We start from the raw sequence: 19,135 nt of genomic DNA, 5'->3' as shown, positions 1-19,135 counted from the left end.
GCTTTTTGTCTAATTTTTCCTGCCTATACAGAATTAAAGGAACACTTAAAGTCTTGGTTTTCCTTTATTAAAGTAAATCAGCGGTCTGAACTTTTTTTTTTTTTTTTTTTTTGTCCGATGAGATGCGTTTCTTTTTCTCATTTTAATCATCTTACTAAATGAAAGTCTCCTCCTTCCTCTTTAGATTTTCTCGGCCGCGTTGAGGTTCCCGTGGCAACGATAAAGAAAGAGATGGAGAGCAAAGGAGCAGCAACCCGTCGCCTTCTGCTGCACGAAGTCCCTACTGGAGAAGTTCACGTCAAACTAGACCTACAGCTTTACGAGCCAACCAAATGAGGAAAATACATCTGAATACTCCATTAGACACACACACCACTTAATTTTCTAGTAATGAAGGACCATTAAAGTGCCTTTTTTATGCTCTTGCACATTACGCAATAATGGGGATTTTACTGTCCCTGCTTGTTCCACTGACCCTGAGCTTTTCAGCGACCTGGAACGATCCAAAACACGGAGATGATTGCCAATATTTTCATAATCGCCAGCCAGAAATGGAAAGTAACAAACGAGACTCAACGCTTCACCGGATTTTTACATTTCACTTTCGATTTGTAAATTCTTTTTTTTTTCCGGCGCACTGCTAATTAAAGAATATAACAACATATCAGCCAGTTACACACATGTGTGGACAGTCGCACACTGTCTCACGTATCTTTATATTACAACTGCTGCACACTGCTGTATAATGTAATGTCAATGGTTAGCCTTATGGTGTAAGCTTGAGGTTTCATGGCAAGTACGCCATTAAATCCCGAAAACGGCACCGGCATGAATAAAATGTATGTACAGTAAAACATTTTTCTGCGTTTGTCTTTCGAGTACGATGTCCAGGAAAATTGTGAAGTAGGTTTTTTATGTTTGTTTGTTTTTATTTGGATGCACACAGTGGCCAAAGTCACTGTTAACTTGATGGTTCCTGCAGACATCCACATCTAGAGAACCAGCAGCTGGTCTGGTGGCACCTTCCATCTGATGTGGCTGTTGCACTGATGTGCAGTGGTATAGTGTTAGGCCTGGATGACAAACATTTCAAACTTAAACTGTTAGTGGGATTTGTCAGTGAGCAGTATGGTGCTATAGTGTACAAATACAGTATATAAGTACCTGCTACACTTGCTTCTATCAGTCTCGACGACCACTGGCCTTTTAATGGACCCACAGGCTGGATATTTAGATGAGGCATGTAGACGTTTGTTGGCCTGAGACTTCACAGACTCACTCAGAGGTCGATGACTTTTAGTTTGCCGTTCAGCTTTTGTCCAGTGGAGTTGTAGCCCTAAGATAAGGGGGGGGGGGGGAAATCTCTCATTTGAAGTTTTTACCTGAAAGTATTTTACACTGAAAAAGCAAAAGATCGACATAAACTCCTAGACCACTGAGCAGTTAATGAAAATGCTCAATGCTAATAAGTACTTTTCAGAAGTACCTATTATAAATTAATCCAGCAAAAAATTAAGGGTACCTGTTGTGCTCATTTTCAGTTCCATATTTCCATTTTATACTCTTGGATTCTAGATTGTGCTTTACACAATTCACAGTTCAAAAAATATATATTTACTAAGTAAAACAACTGTAACTGTCATTATTGTGCTGATTTATAAACTCACCCTAGGCTTCATTAGGTACACCTCTTCAGCTGCTTACTAAAGCTAATATCTAGCCAATCACATGCTAACAAGCCAATGCATTTAGATATGTAGACACGGTGAAGATGGTGCTGAAGTTTAAACTGAACGTCAGAATGGAAAAGCGAGGTGATTTAAGTGACTGTGATGTAAAGGACCCACAGTGCGTAGCTTTGCAAGCAGTTGAATGTTTATTTACAAAGTTTCCAGTGACTCAGTTTTTGGAGCTTTACAGCTGCCTGTCTCCAGTGCAAGTACACCCAGCTCCCTGGTCAGGTCCCGGCATCCTACTCAAATAGGGAAGGCATGATTATACAATGAAAATCAGCTGTGCTGGTCAGCCTTCCCCTGATACCATATCCTGAACCCACTGCTCCACAAACCACACCATGCCACCGTGACTTTGCAAGGTTGTTTGCTGCCAGATGGGCATTATGAATATTTCAGAAACTGCTGATCTACTGGGATTTCTGCACAAATCCATCTCTAGTTTACAGAGACTGGTCCAAAAAAAAGAAAATATCCAGTGAGCAGCTGACAGGAAGGCAACTGTAACTCAAACACTTGAGAGCATCTCTGAACAGATATCACCTTAAACCTTGAAGCAGATGGGTCTACAGCAGCAAACCACACTGGGTGCCATGTCAGCAAAGAACAGGAAACCAAGACTACAATTCACACCAGCTGATCAGAATTGGACAACAGACGATTGAAGAAGCGCTGCCTGATCTGATTAGTCTTGATTTCTGCTGTGACATTTGGATAGGATCAGACTTTTGCGTAAATAACATGAAGGCGCTGATTCATCTATCCTTATATGAGCCGTGCTTATGGTGTAATGCAGAGGTTCCCAAAGTGGGGGGCCAGAGCCATTGCAGAGGGGACCCCACACGAACGCAAAGCAGAAGATGAAGCCTCGCCAAATATGTTTCCAAACCAACTTCCTTCCAAGCCAAATACTAGATATATGATGAAGCATATCTTGCCTTTGACTTCACCTGCACAAGTGCCAAGGTAGGTCTCCATGACAGAATTTGTTTAACCTGCGTCGGGAGCACACGCTGGGCTGTCCAAATCACAGACAAACAGTATCCCATATTCTTGATTTTTTTTTTAGTTCACAAACACTTCTTATAATGACTAAAAATTTCCTGACATTTTGGAGATGTTAGCTCTTTATACGCGAAGATTTTCTTGTAAAACAAAGGGGGGCTTAGCAAAAAAACTTTGGGAACCACTGGTGTAACGCTATGGTGTAATGTCATACTTCGGCCTCTAAAACTGAAAACTGTTTCAACACCACAGCCTCTCTGAGTATTGTTGTTAACCATGTCTACACCTTTATGACCACAGTGCACCTTGTGCATCCTCTGATGGCAGCCTCCAGCAGGATAACGTTCCATATCACAAACCTCAAATCATCTCAAACGGACTTCCTGAACACGACAATGAGTTCACTGATGATGCCATAGCCCTGACACTACACACTGCCCTGTCACACCTGGAGAAGAGAGACACGTATGTGAGGATGCTGTTTGTAGATTACAGCTCAGCATTCAATACCATCGTTCCCTCGAAGCTGGACAGGAAACTGCAGGATCTAGGACTGAGCAGCTCCCTCTGCAGCTGGATCCTTAGCTTCCTGTCTGACAGACGCCAGGTGGTCAGACTGGGCAGCATCACCTCATCCCCCATCACACTGAACACTGGTGCTCCACAGGGGTGTGTACTGAGCCCTCTCCTGTACTCACTCTACACCTACGACTGCACAGCCACTAACAGCTCCAACATCATCGTGAAGTTTGCGGACGACACTACAGTGGTGGGTCTTATCACCAACGGTGATGAGACGGCTTACAGGGAGGAGGTCAGCGCCCTGACCCACTGGTGTCAAGACAACCATCTCACCCTCAACGTCGCAAAGACAAAGGAGTTGATAGTGGACTTCCGGAGGTGCAGAGAAGTACACACCCCCATCACCATCAACGGCGCTGCTGTGGAGAGAGTGAGCAGCTTCCGGTTCCTTGGAGTACATCTGGCTGAGGATCTTACGTGGTCAGTACACACAAACAAAACAGTGAAGAAGGCGCAGCAGCGCCTCTTCTTTCTCAGGAGACTGAAAAGATTCGGCATGAGCCCCCGCATCCTCAGGACCTTCTATCACTGTGCCATTGAGAGCATCCTCACTGGATGCATCACCACCTGGTATGGCAACAGCACCGCCTACAACTGCAAAGCTCTCCAGCGAGTAGTGCGGTGCTCTGAACGGATAATTGGAGGTGAGCTTCCCTCCCTCCAAGACATCTACAGGAAGCGGTGCCTGAGGAAAGCGGGGAGGATCATCAAGGACTCCAGTCACCCCAGCCATAAACTGTTCAGACTGCTTCCATCAGGAAGGAGGTTCTGCAGCATCCGGTCCCGTACCAGCAGACTGAGAGACAGCTTCTTCCACCAGGCCATCAGACTGCTGAACACGTCATAGACACCTCAGCTTCACTACTGGAACTTCAACATTATCCACTCCACACTGTATATAAATGCCACTTGTTTTGCACATATTCAACTCTGTATATTTTATATATTTTATTATTATTATTATTATTATTATTATTATTATTGTTTTGGTTTTTTTTTTACTATTTAATTTGTAAAAATGTGTACACACACACACACACACGAAAATATTTAGTATACACATCCAGAAATGCATACACTATTATATATTGTACATATATTTATTAGTTTCAGGTCGGCCATTCTTGTATTTTGCTCGTTTGTGTTGTTGTGTTTGCACATCTCTGTTGCTTGTGGGGCTCGCACACAAGAATTTCACTCGCATGTGCTGTGCCAGTGTGCCTGCACATGTGATGTGACAATAAAAGTGATTTGATTTGATTGATTTGATTTGTACTCAAACGGCCTCCACAGTCACCAGATCTCAGTCCAATACAGAACCATTGAGATCTGGTGGATGCGCAGGTGAGAAATCTGCAGCAACTGTGTCATGCCATCATGTCAGTATGAAACAAAATCTCAGAGAAATGTTGAATCTGTGCCACGAAGAATTAAGGCAGCTCTGAAGGAAAAAGCAGGTCCAACCTAGAATTAGCACGGTGTACCTAATGAAGTGTCAGGTAAAAACTTTGACCATGTTTATTGTGAGCATCCATCATGGTAACAGTATAAGACAGACAACAAAAGCATAATAATTACTACTATCTATCGATCTATCTATCTATCTATAAGCCAATACTGAAGACTAAGCATTTGTATAATAGTTTGTCTTAAATTTCCGATTGGCTAGAAAAAAAACACAAAAAAGGGGAAAATATATAGATACCTGATCCCAAAGACGAGTAGAATCTCTTTCCTGTTGGTGTTTCATTTAAACGAAGGCCCAATGACCCCTTTAAGGAATCAGTGCATTAGCAGTAACACACACGTGAGACACTCTAATGTTGTTATGAAACATACTGAAGGGAAATATTCAAGTCACAGAAGTCACCTGGTTGTTCACCTGTTGCATTTTGATATTGAGAAGTAAAGGATCGTACTCCTGTGGATCGTAGGTCTCTAGAAAGACATTCCCCTGTGGATCAGAGATAACGTGGCAGTGAGATAAGTTAAACATTCATCTCATCTGTTTTTGCAGTAATAGGCACAAAACCTAAACATCGCCGTCCACAACAACACAAAAACTCTAGCACCAACATGAGGAGTCATTGACCTAACTTCAAAACTAATTTAAGCTTCAGCACCACCTTGGAGTTACAGACATGGAGGTAGTGATTGTAGAGGTTGTGGCGCCTCTTGGCCTCTGGGCAGCTGGACACATGCGCTTTCACTCTCTGCTGGATGGGAAACCAGACATGTTCAGTCCAGTGTTTGTGGAGCAGCTCTCTCCTCCTGAGCTCTGTAACGTCACGCTGACTGAGGTAAAACTCCAACTCCTGAATGAAAACGCATTTCAATCAATATTGGAGGTATTTTTAATAATGAAGAATAAAATGTGAGGGGAAAAAAAGCTGTGTCATTGTATTAGATGGACTACAGTACAATAAAAACTAGTACCCTACCTTGATAAACCCATTTTCTGTCTCCTGTAATGGCTGGAGTATTTCCTTCACTTGCTGCTTCTCAGCCTTCATCTTTGCCTAAATGACAAGAAAGAGATTCAGGAATTCATCCTTTCCATTTTTTCTGTGAAGATGTGAGTCGACTGAGTGCAGTACCTGCAGTTGTCTGAGGGAGGTGTAAGAGAGCCAGTCCCGTTTGGTGGCCCACTCTGGCACATAAGACACCTCGTTCCTTTTCTCTGGCGTTACAGACCTGCAGGTGCTCCTCGTCCTTTCACGCTGCTGTGAGCTGCTCCTTCTGCTCTTCTTGCTCTCCGTGGTGTGCTTCACATCTGTAACGCACTCCTGAAACACCAGATGTATATTGTACGCTGACCTATTACATTTTGACATAAAAAAGCCACTTAATGCAAGGGCTGAAACTATATTGTATATACACATACTGGACATCATGGCTAAGAACAAATTTTAAACCTTGAACCTTGAACCTGTATCTTTAGGCACTTTGTTACTAGCAGCGTGTTACAAAAACACATCATTTCTTTCACATTTCTTTAGTTGAATCTATGGAAAATTCAAAAGACAACACAGTTTGACAGACATAAAATAGATCGAATAGTATAATTGCACCAGGTAATTGATTCTCAAAGAGCTATTATGTGAAGACATCCTGGCATAGTGCGCCGTGTGTCCTTAATATTTTTGAGGATAGTGGACAAGGGGAAGACAAAAGAAAAAGTGGCAGGCCTAGAAAAACACGAAAGTACATGAAAGTCACGTTCTTAAGAAACAGGACTTTAAAAAAAAACAATGAAGGAAAAGAAAAGGCAAAGACCTGACGAGACCAAACTCTTGAAATCCAGCCAAAGTTCACATAGAGAGAAGATCATGTCTGTGTACATGAATGTAGAGTCCACCACACCCAGCTGCGACAGATCGCGTCACTACACGGAAACACGAGCAGCTTCTCGAAGTTACATTAACACGTAACACGTTATATATGCATTTTTACACTCTGGTGTAAAAGATAATGACACTGGTCATTTTATGACAGCGGTTTTGGCATCAGTGCACAGGTATGTGTGCTTATTGTTAGGTTTTATTGTTGCAGTAGATAGGGTAGACTCTTTGTTTTGCATTTAACCTGATCCGGCACCGCGCCTCCTTTAGTCCTTATTTAAGTGCAGGGTAACAGTGGCTACCGTATCTGTCAGTAAACTGAAACCTTTTCATTCATTTTAAAAATAGACTCTGAGATTGTATGTTCAGATATGATACGCAAAAGGAAAAAGAAGAGGTGCAGTTAGGAAAGCCAGGCATGTCAAACTCATTTTACATTGTGAGCCACATACAGGGCACTTTAATCTTAAGTGGGCCGGACCAGTGAAACATCAACCACACATTTAACCCCCGAGATATTTTAATATAATAAAAAGAAGAAAAGAAAAAAAAACTATCATCTTTGAATTAACTGATTTGGTTAATTAAACATGAATTACACATTCATTAAATTTGTCATTAATTAAAATTGGAAATAACTCATTTATTAAATGTTTTAAACAAAATGAATTGACATTTAAGTCATGCATATATTTAACTAATTATTTCCCATTTTAATTAATTAATTACGTGTAATTAAAAATTCAATATTTATATATATTTATTTAATTATTTATTTAATTCACTTTGGCACTTGAGGCCCTCCGTAGCACTGCGTGCACATACCGTATACTGAGAGCAGGAGAACAAATACAGAAGAAGAAGAAAGACTGGAGATAAATTATTAGGTGGTGAAAGGTCACAGTCTCACTCTGCTGTGAAGTGCAAACCGCACAGAGTGTCCGTGTTCACAAGAAAAAAAGTGTGCTCATCAAAAGCCAAATTTTAAACAGAACATAACACCACTGCAGTGCTGCCGAGCAAAACCACTTACACTGCCGATGCTCTTTAATTAAAAGTTTCATTAACAGCAGTATATTTAACATAATGAGAAGCGGGTTGGTATTGAGCCACCCAGTAGCTCCTTTTGTGTAATATACAATCCACTTCCGAGCTTTCTTTTTACTACACTCCCACTTTTATGAGGATGCTCTCTTATTTATTATTACCTCTGATTTGAACAGGCTGACAGGAAAAGGTGAGTGCACGGCGATCAGACCACTGGGACCCTTCTTCTTCATGTGGCTCATCTCTACATCACGACAAAACAAGCAGCCTGGAGTCAGCGACATGCTGGTAGTGATAAACGATAGACAGTGTCAAAGAACAACACTGACTGAATTTACTCATCACTTACTCCATACCTGCTAATTAAGTTGCTTTAATTTCATTAAAAGCCCACGTCTCCATTACAATGTGGTTGCTTCTTACCTGTGCTGATTTGAGGACTGAAGTTCGTGTGGCCAATTTACCAAAACTCTCCGTGCTTTTAGGTCACGTGCAACACACATCATTTTGGAAAAGTGTGCAGACTGCTAACTTTTACCCTGGGCTCAGACTTACTTTTCTAACGGAGCCAGTAAGGAGATACCTTCTCCAGGTGAACCACCGTCTGAAGAGGGTTTCCGTTGCCATGACGCCGACACGCAAGCGAGCCTGGGGCGAGCACGCGCAGAGACGTCGTACGTAAATGGCGAAGGTTCTGCGTTCTGTTGCATTAGTAATATACAAACACTGTCCAGAAATTTAGCATGCAGAAAATGTTACACACACACAATTAGCTGCTCGTGTTTTAAGTTACCCAGGCTGCAGACTCACTGGACTACATATAGGCTGTTTACATCATTACTCCACGCTGCATTAACTGTATTTGTGGAAAGTGATTTCCCCACATCTGTGCTCGGATTATGCAAGTCTAGACGAGTCATGCACCAAGAGTAGTAGGTTTTGAACCCCCTGACTGTTGGATCCTCTTTAATGTGCGCAGAGATCAGCTGAATAACTAATGTTAGGAGGTCATCATATTTAGCAGATGTTTGGGCAAAGGTGGGGAAAACTACAAAAAAATTCAGCATAGATGCACTTCAAGAAGAAAAGTATTCTTATAAGATTTTTACTTATAACATTTTATATTTAAAAAAAAATAAGAGGGTAAACTCGTTTAAAGTCCCAAAGGTTGAAAAGTCTCTTTAGGCGACACCTTTCACGCCCGAGGAGGGTCTTCCAGCCAATAAAAACTTCCGCTACACGGTGCAGTAGGTTCAAGAGTTGTAGCCTTGCTTCTAGGACTTAATGCGCCGGTTGACACCTGGGGTGCGCTTTGACGGTTCTCCTGCGGAGAAAGCGACGACTTAATGTTTGGGTATTAGCTGCGTAAAAGAGGCAGGGCAGGGCTTGGCCAGATCATAACTTCGTCTTTTTCATTTCTTTCTCGCTTTTCGTTGCTGGGGTCAGCACAGGGGGGAGGCTACATGGATTGGTGGACTTTGTTGGCAGCGAGTATTGCCCTACTCTGGATTTTCTGCTTTATAGACGGTAAGGGAAAACGGCTTTTTAATGGTTTTATGGCACCTGTCCACTAACCTATAAACGCACGGCACAAGAGACCAGGAATCACTCTACATAACATGTTGAAGTGGTTGTGGATTCTATTGTAGCTCATATTTCGAGTGTATTCCCTCGAAAGGTGGATGCACTGAGCAGATGAGACTCTACAGATTAGGAAATAGTTTGTGTCCCAAATGACACAAATAGCTAAAATGGGCGCAGGCGGTGCAGATCGCGTCACTAACCAAAACCTTCAGTTTCTGTACGTTTTAAATGAAAAAATAAAATATATTACATAATTAATATTGTTTTATTAAACTCTTTTGATGAGGCAACCACACTTGATTGCTTCGAGGTGACGGGGCGGGGAGAGGGGGCAATACAAAAAATTTTTGAGTCTTTATTTAGAGAGTGAATGTTTTGTGCTTTAGGTCAGGTGGTTGTCAGGGTACTTTTACTTGCCGAAAGCTCGCTTTGCGTGCTCAGTATACCCGCCGCCCAGTGAGCAGACTTTAATCCAGTGGCAGACGCTGTTTGTGGTTCTCGACATTAGCCACGGTGTTAATTTAGACTCCAGCTTGACCCTGTTACCTTCTTATCTCCAGGCAACGCCGTGCTTGAGCTGCGGCTGCTCTTCCACGCTCTGACCAAAGCCGCTTGTCACCTGTACCTGGCCCTGCTCCCGCTGCGCCGAGCCGCCACGCACTTCTACGACAGCGCGCGGTACTGGGTCAACCATGCCCAGCAGGGCCCCTCTCCTCCAGGCTACCTCCATCAGAGCGAACCCCTGGCCAGGAAAGGCACGCTACACTTTCTGGAGGGCATGTGCGTGGTGTGCGAGACGGTGCCCAACATGATGGGCGCAGCGCTGAGCGTCGGGGCCGCTTTCTGTCATATGCTGCAGGGAGGTTTCTACATCCTGGCGGCCACGCTGCGCACCATCCAGATCAACCTGTTCTCACAGATGAACGGCGAGAAGGAGAGGTGGGACAAAGAGCGGCTAAGGGCGAAAGAGGGCGAGAAGAGGCTCAATTCCAAAGTGCTGGAATACATCTCGGTGTTTTGTCAAGACCCCGTGAGCGCTTTACGCATCAAGGTCGACGTGCCACCCGTGTACAGATAATCTTTTTCCCGTGGCTAATTGGCACATAAGGGGCCTTCTTCTAACTGCTGAGGGGTTAGAAGTACAGCAGAGTGTTGATTGGTTTGCAGGGAGGGCAGGAGGTTGAACTCTGACTTCTGGTTTTCACTCACTGTTGAGGGGAATTAGTTACCAACGGAATCAAATAAATTATATTTAAGCACGTGTGGGAAAAGACGAATAAAACTATGGTGCATTTTGTTACAACTGTTTCACATTTATGGAAATGTAAAGAAAATAAATGTCTCAATCAAACAAAACCTGACATCTTTGCTTGTTTTGGCCTTTAGAGCTTTATTGCTACATTCTTTTATACCAAATCTTACTGGCAACCAAGTTTATTTTAAAGTGCTCTCTTATTCATTATCTCAGTCATTAATAATACATCTATGGCAATATATTTACCAAAAAAATAAGGATCAGCAATAGAAAGTATGTTATTATTCACCTACTGATTCTGGTTACAGTCAAACTAAATCAGCAATAGGCCACCAACATTTATCCTGCAGGGCTTTTTAGCTTCATCTCAGCCCTCTCAGGTCTCAAACGCATGTCAGCAAGGACACAGAGGTAGCCAACATTCAGTAGATTAAGTCTGGCTGGCATCCGGGATCAAGTATTTTGCCTGTGAGCTCAGACTGCATTTGCATCTTTACACAGTCAAACTGCTAAAGAGACCACAGGGATGAAAATGAGGAAGAAGAAGTAATGAAGAGACAGGCAAGTTTGGGGATGGGGGGGGGGGAGCAGGACTGTGAGCTGATACTGAAGATGGATTTACTCTACTTGACACTAAAGTCTTGCGTCAGGTATAGCGTGGAGGCTCTCAGGGGGGATTTTCCCAGCTACAGTGAAAGAAGAGGAACAAAAACAAAAATAAGAAAGATCCCTCAGGCGGGTGTAGTAAACAACTGTAAGCTAATCGGTAATTGTATATGTAAAATAATCTGATCATTTTAAAGACAGCAAGGTAAAAAATAGAACAAAATTCTCAAGACGGACACAAAACAGCAGCTTTATCTTTACTGGAATATCACAAATAATCTTACAGAGTATGTCACCAGTTCTTCTGACAGCTGCTTTGTTCACTTTGTATTCGTTCTGCTGGGACCTGAGATGAGAAGAGTGCATGTGTAACTTTGGCATCAGCATTATGGACGGCTTCTCAAACCACCAAAGAAAATGAGCTTAAAACCAAACAGGGCTGTAGGTTTAATCTCATTACTCACGCCCTCAACTTTGTCACTGCCTCCAGTCTCCGCAGTGCAGAAAGAACATTTTTCTGTGTGTCAGAAGAGAGGACTTCAAAGGTGTGAAGATCACCTGCAAAACAAAAAACCCAAAAAACTGTAAGTTATCTGCAAGTTACCAGGTGGCAGACAACTCTAGAGGTCAGAGGTCATTCCACACACTCAGTTTTACCTGAGAGGATGAGTTTTGTAGCCAGGTTTTGCACAGCAGGTAGGAACTGCTTCTCCGTAAACACGTGAGCTCCGTTTTCACACAAGTACCTGAAGATCAGCTGGACATGAAGGGAAAAAACCCCAAAAACATCATTAAAACGTTGGTATATTAATGTGGAAATAAAGTCAAATTATGGTCAAAAAGTAATAAATGCTTTGCCTAAAATTTAGTCAATAGTAAGTTAACAATGTTACAAATAATTTTCATGTTAGCAGACGTTAATGTTTTCCAAATGGTTAATAGTTTAGTTGTAAACCATCTTGACCACCATTTGATGGTTACTGTGAAGTTGCAAGAGATTCTTTGAAGTCATTAAATATTGTACTGTGCATCTATAAATCTATAAGTCTATAAACATTAGACACAAGATGGAAATACACTGATGTTTGGAATATCCATTTTAAATCACATAAGCAGGACTCGTGTCTTTAGTTTCAGACTCAGTGATATGAACTGCATCTCCTCTCTAAAGATAATCTTAATATATGTAAACCAGGAAGTACACAAAACTGTATTTGTCTTACTAAAAGACAAAAAGTTTTCGATATACTTTTGCTAATGCAGATAAGCTCCCACAAAATTGAACTCTTTATGGTCATAAAATGTCTTAATGACAATATTTATAATTTTTCAAGTTTCAAAGATGCAACTACAGCATGTCTCTTTATGTCATTAGAAACTATGCCATGATTGTTAGTCATAATCTGTTATCTGATAACAGTGGTTAATGTTTAATGACATTTCTTAGAATACAATAGAAGGTCCATAATAAGAAAAAAAACTTTACAACATCTAACCAAGAATCTTCACAACAGTCACTCTCCACGAAATACACTTAATCACAGAGAGAGATACTCAAGTTAGAAGGACCTGATATGAGTCTAAGAAGGGTTGCAGCAGCTTCTGCAGAAAGGATAACACTTCCAGCCCCGTTTCCAACACGGTCACTTCCTGTTCACTCATGTGGACTGCTCCACATTTCTGCAGAAGTGAACATGCCTCGTCAAAGTCCTAAATGATGGAGGGGCAGACATATGCAATATGAGTAACAATAATCTGTCTCATTGTTAATCACACACAAGTGTGTATGAATATGATAGTAGCAAAACACTGAAGCACTATAAGCACAAAATTTCTTTCATTAGCTCTTCCTGGGAATTGGATAAACGAGAGGCTACAGTGACCTTGGCCTTTTACCCAGTTCATGCACAGAATAATCGTGATCCCGACAAACATGGCTGTTACCTGCGATGCCCTGCCAGGGATGAAGATGAATTCATTGGCGAAGACGTCCCGCAGGAAGCAGAAGAAGCTGAACAGCTCATCTGTGAACAGAAAAAAGTTAAACAAGATGTGTCCATTCATGAGACTCAGAATCTGCAACTGCACCTAACATTTACCCTTCTGTGTGCTTTTTGTGATGTGGATGGCAGTAGCAAGTATTCCTGGACGCACAAAGACATGCAACGCCTGATTCCTGTAGGAAACCAGCATCAGCACCGCCGCCGCCGTCCTCATCACACCCTCCTCTGGGCTGAGTGGATCTTGGCTCGCAGTGTCTCCATCCTGAACCAGGCAGACACGGCCCGCTTTATGATGGACGATGGAGTGATGAAGAGCCACGGTGGATGACATCACGTCCGAGTCTGGGGTGTGTGCTGCAAAACGGGTGTAAAGTTTGAGGGTCACATGACCTTCAGAAAGTCATGCGTGCATGTGTGTGTGTTGAAGTGTGCACACGTGCCTGCATGTGTGAATGTCCACACAGAGGACACCTGTGAAGTGAAACAGTTCAGTGGAGTCCTCTTAGGATAAGTTACTTAAAGTGCATTAATCCACTGAACATCTCCTAAGTGATTCTGGACACTTGTGCCAACTTGCATTCACCTAATCTTTGTGATCCACACAGGACCGGGTCAAAAGGAGCCTATGCAACAGCAAGGAAACTACTCAGTTACTCCTCTGCATTAACAGCGTCTGGTTGTCTAGTAATGCAATATGCTAAGGCCACCTGCTGGTTACTGAAGGGAAAGCAAGCTTCATTAAATGCCCACTATAAGCAAAACCTATATTGTTCTTAACCCTAAGCTTGATGCTGCTGCTTTCTACACAGTATAATTAAAATAAATTGATATCTTTGAAATCCATCTGGCCCACTCACCAGGCCAGTTCAGACGGCCCCTGAAGTCCAGCACCAGCTTCCTGAGCCAGAGTGTTTTTTCCGTGAGCCCATGCCACTGCAAACCCTCTTCTGTTAAAGTTGTGATTGGAGCCTGGAGCAACAGGCAAGCCATCAGAGACCAAGGACTGATCAATGAGCCCTCCTCCTGGGTTCGCACAATCAAATGAGCCAGCCAGTTCACACAGTCCTGGATCTCCGTACTTGGTCTCTGTGGAAGATCTCTAAACAGAAAACAAGGTAGATTCTAAAGTTACATACAGGCTTTGAAGGTTTACAACGACAAAAATATTCATTTAAGTTGTATCACTGTTACACTTGTTATGCTTTTGTTGATTTGGTTCATTTTACACTCACTATGAGTAAGAAAAAATTTAGAAAAAAAAAAAAAAAACACATTTCAAAAATGTAAAAGGTGTTTTATGCACTTCATTTTAACTGCCTATATATAACTAATGGAGATTACATTAACAGAATATATAAATGGTAAATCATAAAATCATTTAATACTCACTTTGGTTGGTGTATACTCAGTACTCACAATTTTTAGCTACAGCCAATTGTGACTTTGGCACATATGGCTACCATGTCTTGCATAAACAGAAAAAAAAAGCAAATCTGTACCTTGGTATGAGATTGTACTCGCTCCGATTTATCTTTCCCTCACACAGCTGTCGAACAGACAGGGGGCGGCCAAAGTTCACATGCATGCAGCCATAATCTTCCCGCAGAACTCTGCTAGCTTTAAACAGTCCCTGCAGTGAAAGAGCGAGGGCAAGAGGCCTGTAGTTTCATATCTTTCAGGACCAAAGATTACATGGGAAATGTTATCAAGTCAGCAATGAGACGAAACTTACGGTGGTGCTTTCTTTGGGTTTGGGGACACCCAACAACTCAAGTGCAAGCAATGACTCCTCCACTACTCTGTCATAGCTGATACTAATGGGCACCAGCGTAATGTCAAACACCTCACCTTTAAAGTATGGCTCCAGTACCATGTCCATCATACCTGCAGATAAATGCAGATGTGGCACCAAGATGCTCAAAACATGTATAAGTAAATATGTAAAAAAACATATGGAAATAAAAATAAGTTGAAAAGAATATTCAAATTACACAAAATGATCTAAAAATACTGTAAACTTGTTTGACTTTTCACAATTAAAATATCCTAAACTGTGAGTGCATGATCCCTTGGTGTGCAAAAGTAAAGTACTGTACAATGAAAAGGGTACAATGGCCCTTTAAGGTCAAACCTGTAATAAAACACAACAGAAATAGAAAAAACACAGCTAAATCTCACAAAAAAAACCCCTAAAAAACAAAAAAGACCTCACATAACACAATGGAAGTGTTTTTGGGGAGACAATAATGTGACGGACCAGCTGCGGAAGTGACAAGCTAACAGTAAACAGCTAATAGCAAACACCTACATTATTAGATGAATCTTTTAAGTGAGTCTAAGTGTAATTGTTTGCATGTTTTGGTCCGTCACCTTATTGTCTCTCCAGAAACTCTTCTGTTGCATTTAGTGAAATTTCTTTTTTCTTTCCCTACTTCAATTGTTTTATTCAAATTCTGTTGTGGGTTGTTTTTTCTTTGTTTGTTTTTTCACCATTTCTGCTTTGTTTTATTCAGTTGTATTTTGTCTGCTTGTGCTGGATTTTTCTTTTTTCTGGTGTTTTCTTATCTTGCAGTGCATTTGACCTCCCCGGGCCACCATAGAAAAAGGTCATCATGCTTAACTGCTATAAAATTAAAGCAACAAAACCTAAAAAAAACCAAAAGTCCAAAATAATGAGATGCACACACTTTGATATCCTGGGGAACAGCAACAAAAACAACAAAGGTGTACATTTAGACACTTACCAAGCTTTGGTACCACAGACTTCAGTGTGCGACTCCTGAAACCCTCTACATAAAACTCCAAAGGAGCACATCCTGTCTACAAAAAACACATTAAGCTGTTGGAAGCCTTCTTCTTTTAATTGTTAAATACAGAAGCTGACTGCCAAAGATGCACTTAGGAATACTTTTAAAAAGTCCTTGTCTTACCCTCACAATTGTTCGGACGTATTCTGACAGCACCGCCCAGTACAGCTTGTCAGAGCCGATTGCTCTTCGGATAAAGAAAGCTCCAGAGCGACGCAGAATCTCTCCAACAACCTTCATGCTTGCAAGAGCTTTAAAGAGAAGGAGTCGGAACAAAAAAATAAACAATAATAATAATAATATTTGGATGCTACGATGCAATCAAAATGGATATAATGTCGTGTATAATTAGTATGATTTAAATAATACTTTGTTGTCTTAATTCAAATAGATACTTGCGAATTCCTGCAGCTATGACAGGTATTGGGATGTCGTAGGTGAACAGGATGAAGGAGACAATCAAGAAGTCCACATAACTCCTGTGATTGGGCATCAGGATCACAGGACTCTCCTGGATGGCTTGCTGCAGCTGCAGTGACAGAAAATTTTAACTTCCAAGGTTCTCTGTATAGTAAATACTATAGTAAAGCAAATCTATCAGAATGGTTGTGTGACCTCTAAAGAGCTACTGTTGAAACAAACTGGCCAATAACTGATTAAAGTGTATTGATTTCTGATGAGTCCTGACCATGTTGAGTCCTTCCATGTTGACATAGATGCTTCTGAAGAGTCTCTTGAACACCTTATTGACAGTGTAGGCCATCAGCCTGATAAACCCCAGCTGCAGATTGTGAGACATTTCCTCCAAAATCCCACGAGCCTCTTGTCTCACCTTCTCCACGGATGACCCCGTCTCCAAGGCAATCTGAGAGGGAAAATGTAGGGGAAGAAAAACTGACTATTTTGACAACAAAACAGTAAAAACTATATTTTTTTAATAAATAAAATGACTGACCTCTTTGGCAATATAGCACAGATACTGGGACTCCAGTACAGCTTTCTTGAGGTCAGAAGTGGAGCTGGATGGGGCTCCTTTGTACGGTTGAGGGTTAAAGGTTCTCAGGGCATAGCCAAGATCAGTTGTGCGTCTCCTCTCCTCCAATATATCCGTAAACTCCTCCTCATCCTTCAGGCTTGCAGTGCCTGAATCTTTATACTGAAGGAAGGAGTAAGGTTTATGTTAAAAGTCTCAAAGTTAAGATGTTGGAACATCTGTAACAGGATAGAAAACAACAACAACACTACTAATCTACCAACTCAGTAACGTGGGTACAGAGCAAGATTGTTTTGAATACGGATTTATTAGCACCACATTTTTTATACTGTAGACATTCTGCTTTAATTCAAGGGGTCTAACAAATTTACTGCATTACCCATTTAGGAATTATATCCATTTGTATGCACAGCGTCCCATTTTCAGAGGTTATAAATTAATTGGACAGTTGACTGATAAGCAATTTCATGACAAGGTTAGGTTGTTCCCTTGTTATTTCGTAACACATAAAGCTAATAAAATATGTGGCATTGATTCCAACTGCTGAATTTGCATTTTGTAGCTTTTCACTTGAATTTTTATTACAGAAGTTACATGTAAACTGAAATAAATCTATCAGACACATAGTAAAAAAAACTCTACAATCTGGTTCATTCTGCAAAAATAATAAACTGCTAATCACAACAACTTCTGAAAGTTCGCGTGTATTTATATTAAACCAAGATTTCCTTGTACCAGAATGACGGTAAGACCAAAGGATGACTAAGAAGTTAAAAGCGCACATGATCCGTGGCGTACCACATCATCTGCCAAACATGGTGGCGGTAACATTATGGCATGGTATGGTATGGTATGGTTGCTAGTGAAGCTGGATCACTGGTGTTTCTTGATGATGTAAGTACTGATTGAAGAAGCCGGATGATCTGTTAAGTGTACAGGGCTACACTCTCGCCTTGGACTCAGTCAAGTGCTGCAAAATTGATCGGACACTGCAAATGGATGATGTCCTAAAGCATACGGTAAAAGCATCTCAAGGAAAAATAAATGGGGTGTCCTTTAATAGTCAAACCAGCAGAGCAGCTTTTTAGCTATTAAATTCAAACCTAAAGGCACTTAATGCAAAACTTTCTTTAAAACCCTTGAATTAAAGCTGCAAGCTCACAAAAAACAGACAAAAACTACAGAAATAAATACATTTTAAAAAATGCTATAATTCTTATAGAGCAGACTGTAGTTTTGTGAGACTCTTTATTTCTTTGGTAAATAAAATAAAATAAAAAAGAGGGGGCGGGGGTAAAAGATAATATATGTGGACAACAACTATTCACCACACTGTTATTTTGAACTGTTATTTTACAACGGGCGCATCCCCATAGTTATCCCATTAATGTGTTAATTGTTTATTAACCTTTTATACAAGCACTAGTTTTGTTTATTTTAACAGTAAGGGAAAACTGACGTATTGTTACTTTGGAAAAGTGGTCTGAGACAAATTAAATTATTAAATCACAAAGTTTATCGAGTTAAAACCATAAAAGTCGTTATCTCCTCGCTGCTCTGTTCTGCAGGCTGCTGTGACCTGCCAACACTGGCTGGTGAAAAACTATTAAGCAACAGCGGCTTACATACAGTCGCTGTTTTTCTTAGTAAGCCAAAGTTTGAGCAGCTTAAGGCGGCCAGGCTCCACAGGACACCCCTGCCTGCATAATTAACAGCAAAAACAAGCCCTGCTTGAAGGCAGACAAAAGCGAACATCGCTACAGGTTTCCTTCAGGCGGTCTCCTTCTGGGTATTATATATTTTATAGTCGCCGCTAACTTTGAAAGGTTTAAAGAAAAGCGTCGACGGGCCCGAGAGAAGATAAAAACAGACGCGTTTAAAACTTGCTTCTTACCGTACTCGTCATTCTTTGCGGACACTAACACTGTAGCTGACTGGTGACTGGCCTCATTGACTGTCTTTCTTGTGCTTGGACGCTATCTTCGCTCCACACTGCGTGAAATATGCAGCACTTCGGGGCCCGGGGCCAATGGTGTGCCTGGGTTTTGGAAACTCCTCCCGCATATTGTAATACTCAACCCTCTGCTCCCAAGTAACCCCCCTCACCCCACGCGCGTTGTTGAGTACTATAGCTAATGTTTTAAGTGATCTAGAGTTTGTCTGTTGTGGAAAAAAATG

General features: G+C 41.4%; 3 protein-coding genes across 10 annotated transcripts in view; 1 reads left to right on the top strand and 2 right to left on the bottom strand.

Moving 5' to 3' along the window:
• The window catches only part of itsn2a (intersectin 2a), a 43,809-nt gene extending 42,955 nt beyond the window's left edge, over positions 1–854 (top strand). For both annotated transcript variants that reach the window (XM_040017083.1, XM_040017082.1), the window contains one exon: positions 185–854. In XM_040017083.1, coding sequence (XP_039873017.1) covers positions 185–336 — 152 coding nt within the window. In that variant the 3' untranslated portion in view covers positions 337–854. The remainder of the gene's footprint in view (positions 1–184) is intronic.
• On the bottom strand, positions 620–8,433 carry fam228a (family with sequence similarity 228 member A). 7 transcript variants are annotated; one of them, XM_040017084.1, is made up of 9 exons: positions 8,264–8,433; positions 7,870–7,993; positions 5,918–6,106; positions 5,762–5,839; positions 5,447–5,635; positions 5,191–5,274; positions 5,026–5,092; positions 1,165–1,336; positions 620–1,073 (listed from the first exon to the last, which is right to left on the bottom strand). In XM_040017084.1, the coding sequence occupies exons 1-9, from the start codon at positions 8,416–8,418 to the stop codon at positions 962–964; spliced, it is 1,170 nt and encodes a 389-aa protein (XP_039873018.1). In that variant the 5' UTR covers positions 8,419–8,433; the 3' UTR covers positions 620–961. The 7 variants fall into 7 exon arrangements, with proteins under 7 accessions (XP_039873018.1, XP_039873019.1, XP_039873020.1 ...); XM_040017085.1 differs by having other exon boundaries at positions 5,203–5,274; XM_040017086.1 differs by having other exon boundaries at positions 5,462–5,635.
• Positions 8,434–10,662: 2,229 nt separating this feature from the next.
• On the bottom strand, positions 10,663–19,009 carry gnpat2 (glyceronephosphate O-acyltransferase 2). The gene is made up of 16 exons (XM_040017845.1): positions 18,852–19,009; positions 16,919–17,119; positions 16,652–16,828; positions 16,363–16,492; positions 16,087–16,214; positions 15,901–15,976; positions 14,889–15,040; positions 14,656–14,786; positions 14,014–14,255; positions 13,253–13,510; positions 13,098–13,177; positions 12,723–12,863; positions 11,811–11,910; positions 11,618–11,711; positions 11,438–11,499; positions 10,663–11,233 (listed from the first exon to the last, which is right to left on the bottom strand). Exons 1-16 carry the CDS (start codon positions 18,861–18,863, stop codon positions 11,181–11,183), a joined length of 2,037 nt encoding a protein of 678 aa, XP_039873779.1. The 5' UTR covers positions 18,864–19,009; the 3' UTR covers positions 10,663–11,180.
• Positions 19,010–19,135: the final 126 nt, after the last annotated feature.

Source organism: Simochromis diagramma, unplaced genomic scaffold, assembly GCF_900408965.1.
Source record: "Simochromis diagramma unplaced genomic scaffold, fSimDia1.1 OVJJ01000802.1, whole genome shotgun sequence".
In the NCBI taxonomy this organism is placed as follows: domain Eukaryota; kingdom Metazoa; phylum Chordata; class Actinopteri; order Cichliformes; family Cichlidae; genus Simochromis; species Simochromis diagramma.
The sequence above is the reverse complement of the archived record's forward strand: the minus strand, read 5'-3'. Positions and strand labels throughout refer to the sequence as shown.